Source organism: Cyanistes caeruleus, chromosome 5 (genome assembly GCF_971803275.1).
Source record: "Cyanistes caeruleus chromosome 5, bCyaCae1.hap1.1, whole genome shotgun sequence".
Taxonomy (NCBI): Eukaryota; Metazoa; Chordata; class Aves; order Passeriformes; family Paridae; genus Cyanistes; species Cyanistes caeruleus.
Window position 1 is genome coordinate 44,029,197 of NC_141705.1, and position 14,794 is coordinate 44,043,990.

The window sequence follows — 14,794 nt, forward strand, 5'->3', positions numbered from 1 at the left end:
AATGGAGAGAATAACATTTCTGTGTTTTCATTGCTGATCTTCCCCACAAATCTAAAAGATAAGTATTTTAAGTGATGCCTTTTCAAATGGTACATTATCCTCAAGGAGCTAGATGAGAACTCTGATTGTTCTGGAAATTGTTGATCTAACTATCCAGTAAATCTTCCTCTTATGGATTTCTCTTCTCTTGAAATCATGTTGTGCTATGCAGGGAAACCTGTTCCTGCTTACTGGCAGGGCAAATGTAGCTCCATCTCCAGAATCTGCCTACTTTTGTCTGCCTGCACTGCTGCAAGATGGTAGGTAAGTGTTTTTCTCCTGAACAGCTAGCAGATCAGAAGGAAAATAATTTATGACTTACATGAATTGTGGCTTCTTACCATATGTGGCCATAATTTCCGCATACGATATTCTGTCTTTGCTAAGGCTGGGAGTAGCATCTTGGAGAAGGTTAGAAAAAGGGGAAGGAAAAGAGGAATGTGTCTGTTGGTTGAGACACTTCTTAGCTGCTGGCTAGGAATCCCACTGCCCAAAATATGAAAGTACCATACTTCCAAGTGTGGTTAGACTTGCTGAAGGACGCCACTGAAGGAAATGTTCTCACCATCTATATGCTCAAGAATTATGTGGGCTTCCATATCTAAGCATAACCTTATATTTGGACTAAAATGGTAACTACAAAAACTGTCTGACAAAAGCCAGAGACATACTGACATCTTACTCTGTTGGACTCCTAGAGAGCCCACTGCCAAGGGTCAGGGCTGCTGGTGTGACTGTTGAATGGAAAAAGAGAATCCAGAAAGTTTTTGTACTTCCTCTCTTTGAATATTTCCTTGTCTGTTCCTTTCCTTGTGTCCTCTATCTAAATCCAAAGCCATTTTGATTTCAGTAAAGGATGTTATGGTTAGAACTGTTTTAATGGCACAGTGTGATCCAGCAAGAACTGTCCTTTCTCTGGGCGTTTGTTCCTCCTCCCTGCAGTTTTCGTTGTGCTGCTCTCTGAAGACAGACCCAGTTCTCTTATAGCTTGTCTTTGCTCTGCTGAGGGATGCTCAGAGGATGGTAACAAGGAGAGTCAGGATTGGGAAGGAAGTTCTGTCAGTAATAATCTCACCATTTCCTGCATCAGTAACTGGGCTTTTATGGAAAGGGATAAGCAGGTATCCTAAACTGGCATTGGGGAAGGTACAGTATGGTTTCTCCTTGATGGTATGTACTCTCTGGGAGGAGTTGGCTCATGCTGAACTAACACACTTAGGGCACAGGAGAGAGAACCTGTGTTAACTCTTGCATGGTCTTTCCTTTTAGGTTAAATGGAGATTTAAAATACAACTTGTACGAAAGATAACAGTGAGCTGTATCTTAGAATAACTTTGAAATACAGCCATTAGAAAAATAGATTTGTTTAGGAACTGCTGGTAATTACATTACCTAATAAAAGCATCACTTAAACATATTTTCTTTAGTATTTTTAAGATGATTAATGGTTGTGATGAATGGGGAATGTAGGAATACTTTCTGGCCAATTATATTTTGAATTATTTGACATAAGCAGAGTCGTTAAATCTAGTGAGATTTCTGGAAGTGAGTGAGAAAGCATTATTTTTTCCTACTTCATGCAGAACACAGTAAAACTATCTTTTGCTGTAGGTTTACACAGAAACCTGCAGGGTTGTCATGCTGAGGATACAAGCAGTTTATGTATTTCCTTTCTGTCCGGCAACAGAGGGAGCGCCTGTTGTGGAAGATGCTTTATTTATGGATATACCTATGACAGTAGAGTTCTTGTACTTAGTTTTCCAGTAGCAATAAAGTGTGCATGGTATATCAACAGTTTCCATTTGGGCAGGATGGATGACTGGTGTCCATAGTCACCTTCTATAGGATATGTCTTGAACAGGCAGCCCTGTACAGCATCTGATGAAACTTGCTGGGAATGAATGAAAGTTGAAGAAGGAATGCTCTCCTTATAATAACAGCGGTCTGGTAAATTAAAGCTCTTTAATTAACGAGTTAGTATATCTTTCCTCCTCTCAGACTTCTTTTTTCTTGTGGTGCTGTTTCATTTCCAGTCTTTATAATGAGCTATATTGTCATTTAGGGCAATAAATTACTGTTTTGAAGGAATCATATGCGTAATCCTGTTACCTCTGAGGAGAGCAGCTAAGGAATTTGGGTTTGTATAGTTTGAAGAAAAGGGGGCTGAGGGGTGCCCTTACTGCTCTCTTAAGTTTCCTCAGGAGGGGAAGTGCACAAGGAGGTGTTGAGCTCTTCTCCCTGGGATCCAATGACAGGAAGCATAGGAATGGTTTAAGGTGTGCCAAGGGGAGGGGTTTAGACATGTGTTAGCATTTCTTCACTGAGACTGGAAGAGGCTCCTACAGGACGTGGTCAGTGCCCCAAGCCTATCACTGCATAAGAGCCATTTGAACAATGCTCTTAACCACAGGCTTTAGCTTTTGGTCAGCCCTGAAGTGGTCAGATATTTTCAACTACAAGATCAGTGCAGGTCCCTTCAAACTGAAATAGTTTGTTTTATTATGCATTTAACCAGTAAAACATTTAAAACAATAGAGTTGATATAAGGGACAGAAACCATTTACGGAACTTGAGTTGTGTGTAGTATTTAATTATTCTTTTGTTGCTGGTAAATAACATAACCCTTCTCACACCTCCAGGACACTGGCAGTAGATACTGTTATTGCTGTATTTCCATCTTGTGGTATGTTATTCCAACAGGAATAGCAGAAAGTACCTGAGTGAAAATAGAAAATGCATTTTTTTCCCCAGTTTTAATAGTTACTTTTTAGTGAGAATAGCAGTTTGCATATTTAGATTTCAATCATTTTCTGTAAATTGCAGCTTTCTTTTGTCTTAGAATGTGCCCTTAGTCACATTAGGGCACAGAGCTGCTCTTTGCCTGAGTGAATATGCAGAGACCCTACCATGGCTCAGATCAGGAGAAACTTGAGTTGAGTTACTGTGACTGAGCACTGCTACTGCAAACATCTTCAGAAAAGGTGTTAAAAGATAACTTTAAAAAATGAGACAAAACAAACGGAACCATTGTATTTAATTAAATAATATCTATATCACAAAATCTGATGGGGATGATAAGGGAGGGGAAGAACGTTCTAAATTAAGCAGCTGCTCTTTACTCTGGGATACCAGCACCAAGTCTTTCATATCAATCCACTTATCCTGTTTCCAATCAGGGCATTTGTCTCCTTTCTTCCCCTGATACGTACCAATTTTTCTCTTATTTTCCAGCTGTCTTTTGACTCTTAGCCAGCAAATACGAATCCATGAGGAGGGAAAGTTTGCCCACAGCAGGAAGGCAAATTGGTTACTTTTGGGGAGTTATTTTGTTGCCATCTTTCTGTGGCTCAGAAATGCATGTTTTTTCAAGATGTTTAAACTGAGCTGTTGACGGATTAGTTTTGTGTTTGGCACGACAAAAATGGTTCATTATAACAAAATCTATTACCTCTGTTTCGTTATTCTTCTATTAAGGACTTACTTGCTTTACTTTGCTTTAAGTGTTGCATAAATATATGTTGTCTCTTTCATTGCTGTGTGTTTGACAGGTTTGCCCCATTTCCTCCAGTTATAAAGGAATTCCTCCCTTCTGCTCACTTGTCTGGGGCCCAGCAGGCAAAGGAAATGTTTTGTATTTTTGTCTAGGAGCTAGAGGACTGATTTAACTGGATTTGAGTTCCTTCCAGGATGTGTGCTGCAGGGCAAGCATGGCAACACACGTGCATTTTTTATGAGGTGGCAGCCTGTGTTTTCTTTCTTGTAGGGTAAGTTTAGATACACAGGGCAGCTTCAGACATACAGAGAAAGGATTGTACTGTTCAGTAAAAAAAATACTTTAGCACATATGTACATCTTACATCTCCTGTTCATGTTCTAGCAAACATTAAAAATCCCCACTTATTTAAATTTGAACAATTTGTTAGTACAAAATCTGTCATTTTTGCTGTAGCTAAGAGAATATAGATTTTTTTGGTTAAAATAAATGTTTCAGTTTTAAATCCAGCTATGGGTTTTCAGACACACTGTCCCCAGCTTGATAGCATGTTTTATCTACAGTGGGAAAATTGGACAGACTGCAGAATTTTGTCTGACTATATTTACTCTGGAGTTCTTTTCAGAGAAAGATGAGATGATGAAGCATAATTTTTGAGCTTGCCTTTATATAGTATGGCATTTCTGAGGGTTACATTTTATATTTTTCTAACTAGGTTTTTTTCCATGCTTTATGTCAGTTACAATAGGTATTTCTATGGTTTCTCTTTAGAGAATATTCTGGAGAATTGAATGATTTACTTATTTGTGGATATTGTTTGGAAAGAGAGGGTAGGGATATGAAGCAAGAATTGAAAAGGATGTAGTAATATGAGAGCAGTTTGGCTGTCCACCTCTCCTGTTCTCAAGTCTTTGACAAAGAGAGTTTCTTTTGTCTTCTTCCAGAAAGTTTTTGTAGAAATCCTGCAGAGAAAATGCATATGCAGGCACGTTACAGAAATGAGGAAGTAATTGTGGCTGAAAAATGGAACCGTTTATTAGTTATTAATATTGAGCATGGCCAAAGTAGTGTGAATTACAGTGGATGATTGTTTTTGCTGATAGCAGGAATTAATATAAGAAATGCAGAGCCATGGGAATGTTGCTTTTGCTGTAGGCATCTTGGGTAATAGGGAAGGCTCTGAAAAATCCCTGTGAGATTTCTTTTTCATTTGTAATTTCACAAAAGATTTCATGAGTATTGAACTTTGGTGAAAACATGAGCCTCAACCCCTTCAATTTTTCCATCACATTAGTGTGTTTTGAATTGCTGAAGGTTTGGGTTTTCTTCCCAGTTACTTGACATGATATTCCACAATCCTTTTAACTTTTTCAATCTCAGTCTGAAAACATGACAGATGAGAGTGGTGGCGTCTTCAAGATAAGTACAGCATTCTAAAATAGTACAGTTGTAGTGAAAATACTAATTTTTTCACACTAAGAATAAAAAACGGATGTGTGTGTGGTGTTTATATGAGTAACATGCACTGAAACTGCTCGTACAGGTCCACTAAGTTGAACAGATTCTAGAATGTTTGTCAGATTTATTATTTCAGAAGAAATTATATTGTAGCGTGTGGTAGCATTGTTGAAAGTAAAATTATTTTTTATGGATTGCCACATAATGGGTGGTTGTAGGGGTTTTTCGGGTTTGGCTTCATCTTTGTATCTAATGATTTATGAGTTAAGACACTTGAAATTCTCTGACAAAGGGACTTTTTCATCATTCTGCTACAATATAGGAAATCTGGCATCATTGTTTTAAGAGATAGATCAGCACCAGTGAAAAAATGTGTTCTGAGAAACAGAATTGTTGTGTGTCAAATGTGAATTTACTGGTGCTATAATTGCACATGCACTGAAGACCCATTTTGATACACCCCCTAATCTTTCTTGGTGACCAAACCCCTAATGTGCAATGTGTATAATTTATGCCTCAATATGAAGACAGCATTTGGTAACTGCAGTATCTTGTATATGCTTATGTAATAGATGTCCTTTGAACTGAAGACTTAATAGACAAGAATCTCTTCTATCAGTTAAGACCCTGAAAGAGGTTTTGCCAATCTGCACTATATAAACCTGCAGATTTTTTTATGTAGTGCTTTCTACAGGCTGTAGAAGAGACTTTTTCCTCTAGAGCAGTAAATGAGGAATGCTCTGCATTTGAGCTCTGTCCACTTAACTGAAAGATGCTCCAGGTAGGATGCTTCTAGCTCAGTGGTTTGGTAGAGCTCTGGTCAAAACCAAATTGTTTGCTCATTTCTTTAACTTCCACACCCCCTCTTAAAACATATCCCTGAAAGACTTCACTATTAGCTGAGACATTTTCAATTTTTAAATTTCAGTTAAAAGTGTTTCATTTGAGTCCACACGCACAGTGCCTGACTCATCTCCCAGATGAGGCAGAGTTAAGGCACCAAACCTTTCTTCCTTGGTAACATTGCTTCTTGCTTGTTCTTGAAGGCATTATCTTCTGAGTTGTTTTTCTGTCATTTGCATGTACTAGTGTTGCTTTGGTGTTTTTCATCCGTGACAAGAGCTTAAAATTAGGATCTTGCTGTGTTCCTGGTTGAGCCTATTAGACAGCTTATAAAATCAGCCCATTTACTTGTGAGAGACTGCTGAGTGGAGAAGGGCAAGAGGCATAAGGAAATTAACCCTAAACAAGTGGGAAGTGAAGTATAATATAATTATTAATAAAACCGAAATTGTTATTTTTTGCTCCTCTTTATTCTCATGTGTTTCTCTGAGTACTTACTTATAGATGCTTTTTCCAAAACAATATTATTTCAAGATATCTTTGTTTTCTCATTGACTTTTTTTTAGCAGTTATTCCCAAAACCTTGTGCTATTTGGATGGTTAAAAACCTTCTTGCTCTGATTTAACTCCATATTTCAGTTTTACCTGCTGGTTTACATATAAGAAAAGTTAAATGGGGAAGAAGGAATTGATGAATATTTTAGTGGTATGATTGGACCCTTCCAAAAGCAGTCATTTTGAAAATAAAACCTAAGTTGGCTAAAAAATGAAAATTTAAACTCCCAAGCCCAAAAAACTCATCCCCTCCCAGTAACCCTAGTAGTCTGTCAGAAACACAAAAAGCCTTGTGCTCTGATTATATTTTGAATATTTGTTTAAATACTTAAATATTACTTTGAAGACCCCAGAGGATTAAAAAGAATAATGGTGTATGTGGGTGTGTATCACTGATCAGTCACAGGTCTGTGCAGTCCTGGAGTGTAGTGTTAGAGAAAAGGTGTATTTTAATCTATTTCTATGGAGTTTATTTCTTTGCTAAACTCTGGACTGTTTTCTTTGTAGCAATGGCAATCCAAATGTAGAGTTTCCATTCCCCTCCCTCTTGTCACAGCACCATCCTTGTTCAAGGTCTTCATTTTCAGGGACCTGTTTGGGTCCCTGGCCATGGAGTAGTGAGCTGGATGAAGTAACAAATCTGATGGAAAAACAAGTTCTCAACCCTCCCAGATTCATCAGGACTCTGTTTAACCAACAGCTCCATGCATCCCTGTGCTATCAGAGTATATGGCTGGAAAGGCACCAGAAACATTTCTACATGAGGAAAAATGAGAGATTTTGGTACCTAATGTCTCTACTACCCTGGTATAGAGCCCAAGTGCTCTGTGACGCTGGGTAATCATGAATATTTGTTCGAAACAAAAGAAAAAAACCTGCTGGACTGTTCACAAAGATCTTGTCAATCTTCTTGTGGGATGTATATACATTTTGAAGAATGGAAGTTCAGGTTTTCAGGGCAGGCAACCAATAACAAGTGTTAGGTCTGCACGTGGTCAGAAGTCAAATGTAGAGCTGCCATCTTTTCTAATGGAGCCGGATTTCACCCCTGACTTCCAATGCTGCTAGACCGGAGCTGCCACAAGAGAACAGGAGGTCCTGAGGAGATTTTACCTGAGATTATCATGAAACTTAAGTGTTGAGCTCAGTGGGACCAAACACAGGCACAGGTTGACCAGAGGGCTGGTGGAGTCTCCATCCTTGGAGAGATGTAAAAGCCACCTGGACACAGTCCTGAGTAGGGTGCTCTAAGGTGACCCTGCTTGAGTCGAAGGGTTGGATGAGAGCCCTCCAGCGGTCACTCCAATCTCAAATTTGCTGTGTTTCTGTGATAGTCATGAATTTTCCTTCCCCAGCCTATGGCCATGGTTGCATATTCATCAGGCTCACGTTCTTTCATCACATGTCAGAAGCAGGGCACCATTGGCTAGTGTAAGAATTTTCACTGTTTTTAAGTATTCTGGAGAGCTAAATTCATAATTGTGATTCCATGTGATGTACAATTTTGTATGGAAAAACCTCTTTAGTTTTTCAGTTTGGTTGAGAAAATGTTAATCCATTTTGTTCCTATTATATGTTGCCATTGGATAATAATGGCTTGATTTAATTTGTGTGGCATTATTTTTTAGGAAATTGTCTTTGCCGTGGAAAGCTGATGTGATATGGTAAATCAAAACCTGCTTTGTGCAGCTTGACATTTTAAGTCTGGCTGGTTTCTGTATTAGCTGATGTATATGAAGGGATAGGAAAGGCGTTCACCTTGGTTTTGACTGTACATGCATTGAAAAAGCAGCTGTTAATTTATGCCATGCATTCAGATAGGTTTTTCAGCTTTCAGTATTCAGTTGAAATTCCAAGACTTTTATGAGAGAGTGAAGGAGGGTTGTCTGTAAAGATAGAATCATTATGTTATTTTTTCCCAGCTTCCAGATACTGATCAGTTCAACTGCCAGGTGCAAGCAGCCAATGATACCTGATAGTTAATAAGCATTTGCTGTTAATCAGCTACTGCAGAATGCAGCTAGGGCCAGACAGCAGTGGCATTGTAGCGGCAGCTGATCAGAGGTCTTGGAGGTAACTGGTTTTTTCCTGGGAGGGGAACAGAAATAGAGCTAGTTAGTTGCCTGATGCTAGCTGTGATCTGAGACACTGATTATCTGTGGTTAACTGTGGTGACTTACTAGTTCCAGTATAAATGGAGCAGCAGTGATCTGGAGCTGGGTTCAAGTAGAGAACTTTATTTAAAGAATGCTGAGCAAGCTGTAGACAATGAACTTGATCAGATGCAGTGAATGCCATGGAGTGGTTTCTGCTTACCTACCAGCTTTTGTCTGATGACATAGGAATAGGGACACTGCTTTGCTATGCTGTTCTCTGCTCCCCATTTCACACCTTGTCTTTGCCTTAAGAAATTCCCCGTCCAGCTGTCTCTGAGCTACCTGATACCTAGCAGATATCCTTTTACAAAACTATAAATTCCAATCTGCCCAAAGGAGCTCTTTAAGAGATGTTAGCTTAGTTAAAGTCAGTTTGATATTCTTTGAACTGAAGTATTATGTGAGGTTGATGGTCTGTATTCCTGTACTTCTTAGAAATTGAAATTCATCTCTGCCCATGCACGCATGGTTTGTTTTCAAATGCTTGCAAATGAATATTTTATTAGGTAGCTGTGGCCAATTGCTGCAGGATGGCCTTTGATAAGCTGCGTAGCCAAGCAGTGTTAGCTGTGTTGGCAGAGCCCTCTGGTGGGAGCACAGCCTGTGCCAGCAGTAGTCGGTCCTGCGGCCAGCACCACCCGCTTCTCCCAAATGCCATCAGCCAGACCCCTCTCTGCTCTGTGGCATCCCACTAGCTGGCTGCTCGAGTGGCCAAGGGGTTCCTCTTCATCCCACAGAGCCTTTCCTTTTCATCCCACAGAGCCTGTGGAGCTCACTTGACCTTTTTACAAAATATTTTTAGCAAACCTGGTGGTGTGCTGTAAGTGCTTATATGATTTTAGGTTTTGATTTGCAAAACACAGTGGCTCTTTAAGAGTAAAAAAGTTAGCCAATTACAAGATAATATTTTCCTAATCCTGATCAGTGTGGGAGAGCCATGATGAATTTCAAGAATTGTGTGTATGAATTCCTGCCCTGTCTGTAAATATCTTTTTTTAAAAAATACTGCATAGTAAAACTAACTGATCTAATTAGACATTTAGGGGGACATTTCTAAATCAAGAGCCACAGCTTTCCTTTTTAATTGGATAGTAACGCTTCTGCTAATCAAAGTATTAGAGGAAACAGGTTTTGTGTGATAAAATACCAACTTAGTGGGGATGAAGAAAAATGTTATTACACTTCTCTAACCTAGTACGTTCAAAAGCCTGGTTAGAACTACTACATGCATTGCCAAACCAGAATGTGCAAAGAGGTATTTTAATCTGGTTAGGTCTCTAAAGTGTTGATATAATACAGGCCAATAACTCTACTGCAGGAAATCCAGCTGTTTGAGATTGTTGCACAAACAATGCAGCAGTAATAAAGAGTCATTTTTTCTTCCTCACATGCTGGCCAGAGCTTTTCACTTACCATTGATTTGAAACATTCACAACTGTGCCCAGCATTTTATCTTCATTAAAATAAAAAAAGAGGAACATGTACCATGGCTTAGAAAAGGCTGTTGCCTGTGGTGGATGTGCCCCCCTTCTGCTGAAGCTGGAGAGTGGTGGCAAGTCAAAGGCAGTCATATTTCTGTGTCATTTGATTTGTCTCATGATGAAGCTTTCCTTAACATAGACGTACATTCTTTCAAAAGCTAGATTAACCTTCCTGGCCTGTATTTGGAAAATACACTTTCACCTTTGCTTTGAACTTATCTGCTCCATTGCTGGGGCTCAGCAAGACAGAACAGCTCTGTTAGGAGACCCATCATGTGAGTGGCATGATGGAACTCCTTGTTGTAGGTTACTGAGTATTCCCAAAGATGAATATAATTCAGAAAGCAATTAAATACCAGTATGATGAGACGTAGATATTGCTTTTGAAAATTCCCAGTCTGCATCCAAGGAAATGGGCAGGAAGTGCATGGCTGTGTGTACTCACCCTCCTTATTACCCTTGTGTGAAGGCAGGATGCTGAAATAAAAGGGATTCCTTAAGGAGAAGGCTGGTTTTGTTGTTTGTGGTTTCTGTCAACCTCTGCTGTTAGATGGAGGAGCCGTGGTGGGGGGAGGACCAAACTCTATGTGATGGGTGGGGACTCCAACCCTCCTCCTTCACCTTACAGCTGTTCTTTAAGGGATGTTTTCAGATGAACCTTCCATCTTACCTGCCATCCAATCTGGCATTTTCCTTGGTCCAGTATCTGTCCTTACCTGTAATGAGAGTTTCACTGGAGGCTTATTACAATTACACATAGGAGGCAGCACAAAAGGGGTTCTTTCCTTCTTTCATGACTGCTTCTTCTTCCTATTTTTCTTATAGCATTGTGGTTAGAGGCTTTAATTCTCTGGCAGATGGTATACAGTATGTTTTTCAAACCCTCTGCCTTTTGGGTCTAGGATACACTCTGTTCTGTGACTGCATAAAGCTGCTAAAAAGCTATTTTTCCAATTTCTGAATTGAAATTCCATTCCATTTGTATTGCACAATGTCATCATGATTCAGCTTTGTAGAATACTGTCTTACTTCCATAGGTTATCTTGTTCCATGCTCTTTTAAAAATACTAATGTACAATTTTAATCCTGTGCTGCAGCAACCCTTGTGAGTTGTCTATTTTAACTCAGGACTTCAGATGTAATTGTTGCTTTAACATTACTTGTGGTTATCTCTAATCTCAGAGTCTCGTAGCAAAATCTGTTGCAGAGTTCATCCTCTTTTGTCTGTGCTTTTAATTTCAAACGTGTATTTTGTTGGGAAGTGGCTGATGATATAATACCTGGATTTTTTTTTTTAATAATCCCTGCTTTTCTAAAGAACTTAGTGAAGTGTAATATTACCATTCAAATAGGCAGGTGAGAGCCTTGGAGATCAGTAATTTGTACCTTTTCAAAAGCCGCACTGCCTTGCTTTGTCTTGGAATTTATTATGCTTCCCAAGTATAATGTGACATACTGAATAGGGCAGGGGGTGGGGACATTGTCTTCAGCTGACATGCTGTTATCAGCGGGACTGTGTTTCTGGACACAAGATTTCGCAGTCATTGGTTGTCCGAAGAAAGCCTTTCCATCTGAGGATTGGACAAGAAGATGCGTCAATTTGCTGCCCGTCTCCAAGGTACTGGTGATGCTGCCTCCACAAGCTGGCTAACGTCACAGCTCCATCACCCAGCGGGGTGTGGGCTTTTTTCTCCTCTTCTCTGTTTTAATTCTGTATTTGCTTCCTACTGCATTTCTTAATCTGTCTTCTGCCAAATGCTAACAGCATGATATTTTGCAATCATTTAGGTGAATACAAGAAGGACGAACTCCTGGAAGCTGCTAGGTGAGTGCTGCTTAGAATATAAAACATATTTGGGGGTGGAAGCAGGCGAGGAAAAGGGGTTTTTAAAATAGTACTGTTTTGTCATTGCCTTTCCATGAAATGCTGCAAGCAAACCACTTAATTAGCATAAATCTCTTCAGACTTTAGTCTGGTACAAATGTAAAAGCCTGTTTATGTAATTGAAATCCCCCAGTATGGTGGTTATAAGGTTAATATTGAGTTTTTGCTTTAAGCTGCTTAAATCGTCTTTATTGTTTTGTGACTGTTCTTTTTAGGGGCAATTTAAATATTGGAATCTTTATTTTCTCTGGGTTTTTACTGCTACTGTAGGATGTATTTTGAAAATAGGTTTTATCAGAACAGAGCATAAGGAAGCCTATACAAAAGGTGTAAAGTTCAATTGTATATTGCAAAGGTGCTTTTCATCCTTCCTTCTGACTGCACAAGACCATTTTATATAGACCGTTAACCCTTCTAAAAAAATTTCTGGGTGTTGGTATATAGTTGTTTCTAATGTTATGGACCATATGCTATGAAAATATGTTAAATTCAGAACATTTATTTTGACAAATGGCTTTCAGAGGATCTGTAAAATTAGAAAAAGGAAATACGAGGTTAAGGAGAGAAATTAAGGTGTTTTTGTATGATCTTTTGCAACACATTTAACTGCAAATGTAGTATTCTTTTCTGTATTTACCATTGGTTTCGAAATGCACAGAAGATTCTTTAACCATCCAGCATTCTCCCTGCCACAGTACAAATTTCAGTATACTATACTTTACAAAATACTTGATAGGGAGATGGATATCAAAGAGCTCTGCCCTTTTTCCACCCTTTCCATAATCTTCTCCTCATTTACAGGAGTGGTAATGAAGAAAAGCTGATGGCTTTATTGACTCCTCTAAATGTGAACTGCCATGCAAGTGATGGGCGTAAGGTAAGTTAATACCTGCTTTATATTTTAATTATTTAAGAAAGGCCAATTTATGCATACTGGTAAGCACAGATGTATAAACCAAAAGAATGGGGGTGGGGGGGGGACACACGACAGTAACCTGTGATGCCTTTTCACCATAAAATTAAATGCTATTATGCTTGACACTGGCAGTTGTGACAGATAAAGTCAGCAGATGTGGGTTTTGTGTGTGTCTTTTAAATATTGAACCCTGGTCAAAATGTAAAAGAAACTTCAAGACCTTTTGTAAGGAAAACAAAATGCATTGTTGCAGATGGATAAAATAACTAAGGGAAAAAAGTTATTACTTGTATTTGAACACTGTCTGGGTGAGGTGCTTGGTATTCAGCTTAGCTTCTAATACACTGCCACGTAGACTGGCACTGTATTGCTATGTTTAACACCTTCTGCATTTTCTTAAATTTGACATTATTGTTTTGACTTTTTCTGGCAGAGATGTTTGAATGAGTTAAATTAAGAATTAGGCTGAAACTGGAGGAGGGAAGAACATACGGAGTGAGAAGTAGATCCTATGATTTTTGATGTTTTAGACTTTGAGATGATAGTCTGTCTAGACTGTTGATTTACAAATGTTGGGATTTTTTTTTTTAATGTTTGATTTCTTAGTTGGTTTGTTTGGTATTTTTTAACTGTGTAGCAGAATGTTTTTAATATGCATCTGTTTAAGTCTTTCACCTGCAACAGTACATCTCATTTTTGGAGAGAAAAGCATGGGAGTGTTTTCTATTTTTTAAAAAATTTTTGGTGGAGTGTGTTGGAGCACAGTGTAAACCTATATACCTCTGCCCATCCTGGACCTGTTGTGGAACAGCCCAGTTCCACTGAAATCAGTAAAGATAGGCCAGTTTACACTTACTTTTGATTAAAAGGTATGTTGTTACTGAATATAAAAAATATAGCTCTATTGTACAAAAATTCCTACTTTTTATGCACATTTTAAAATGTTTCTCAGTTGTAATGTACCATACATATTATGTGACAGAAAACCCAGCCAGTTTTTTGCTTATTTACATTTATCACTGATTGAAAGTTGATGCATCTTCCAGGTTTTGAAAGCAGTTGATTTTATGAACTGAGGACAGGCAGTTGAACAATTAAATTTATTCAATTTAGCAGTGTTGGAACTGATGAAACTCTCCCCACATTTTAAGATTAAACACGTTGCCCTATTTTCTTGAATTTCCTTTACTTTTTTTAAAACTTTGCTGTTCAAGTAAAAGTGTATTTAGGTATTAATAGTGTCCTGTGTTGTAATTAAACGGGGTGGTGTACAGCAGTGCGTTACTGGATAATTGAGCCCCCATCACTGTTGATCTAAGGCCAAATGCAGAGTTACGATTTCTGTCAGCAGGGCAAGGAGTAAGCCCTTGCAGATGTTTTTTTGAACGTTAATCACTTCAAAGTAAAAATAATAATAATAAAAAAACCCAAAGCTTTTAAAATTCATATTGAGATAGCAGAAAGTATTTAGGTATTATTGCAGCCTCTGAATTAGTTAGAAAATTTATCCCCGAAGCTTGGAAAGCATATTGCAGTTAAAACTCCTGTGTGTGAACACTTGAAAAACATGTTTGGTTGGTTGGTTGTTGGTAAGTGAATGTTGGTTGGTTGTTGGTTTTTGAAACTCCTTTTAGGATTCCTTGCCGTTGATTAGCTTTTTAAAAATTATGTCTACCAGATATATTTTTTTCTACCACAACATATGTACAGGCTGTGGAAGGTTTACTAATGCTTTGTAGTAAGCATGCTGTATAACAGTTAAGTATTTAATTTGTAAAGCGAAACAGGTCCTGTACTAATGCAAGATCACTTGGGGTTTGATAATTTTAAGCTGTGCTGCAAATTAGGTGAAAATGGAAGTCTCCACTGGTGTAGCTGCCTCTAGTTCATCTGTGGTTTACCTACAGATTTACACTAGATGAGAATTTGTCCATTTTCAAAGTAGTTTTTTGCATTGCTTGATGCTTT

General features: G+C 38.5%; 1 protein-coding gene across 6 annotated transcripts in view; it reads left to right on the top strand.

Moving 5' to 3' along the window:
• TNKS (tankyrase) overlaps nucleotides 1-14,794 on the top strand; it is a 129,096-nt gene that overhangs the window by 54,055 nt on the left and 60,247 nt on the right. For all 6 annotated transcript variants that reach the window (XM_086891537.1, XM_086891538.1, XM_086891539.1 and 3 more), the window contains 2 exons: nucleotides 11,814-11,850; nucleotides 12,712-12,787. In XM_086891537.1, coding sequence (XP_086747663.1) covers nucleotides 11,814-11,850; nucleotides 12,712-12,787 — 113 coding nt within the window. The remainder of the gene's footprint in view (nucleotides 1-11,813; nucleotides 11,851-12,711; nucleotides 12,788-14,794) is intronic.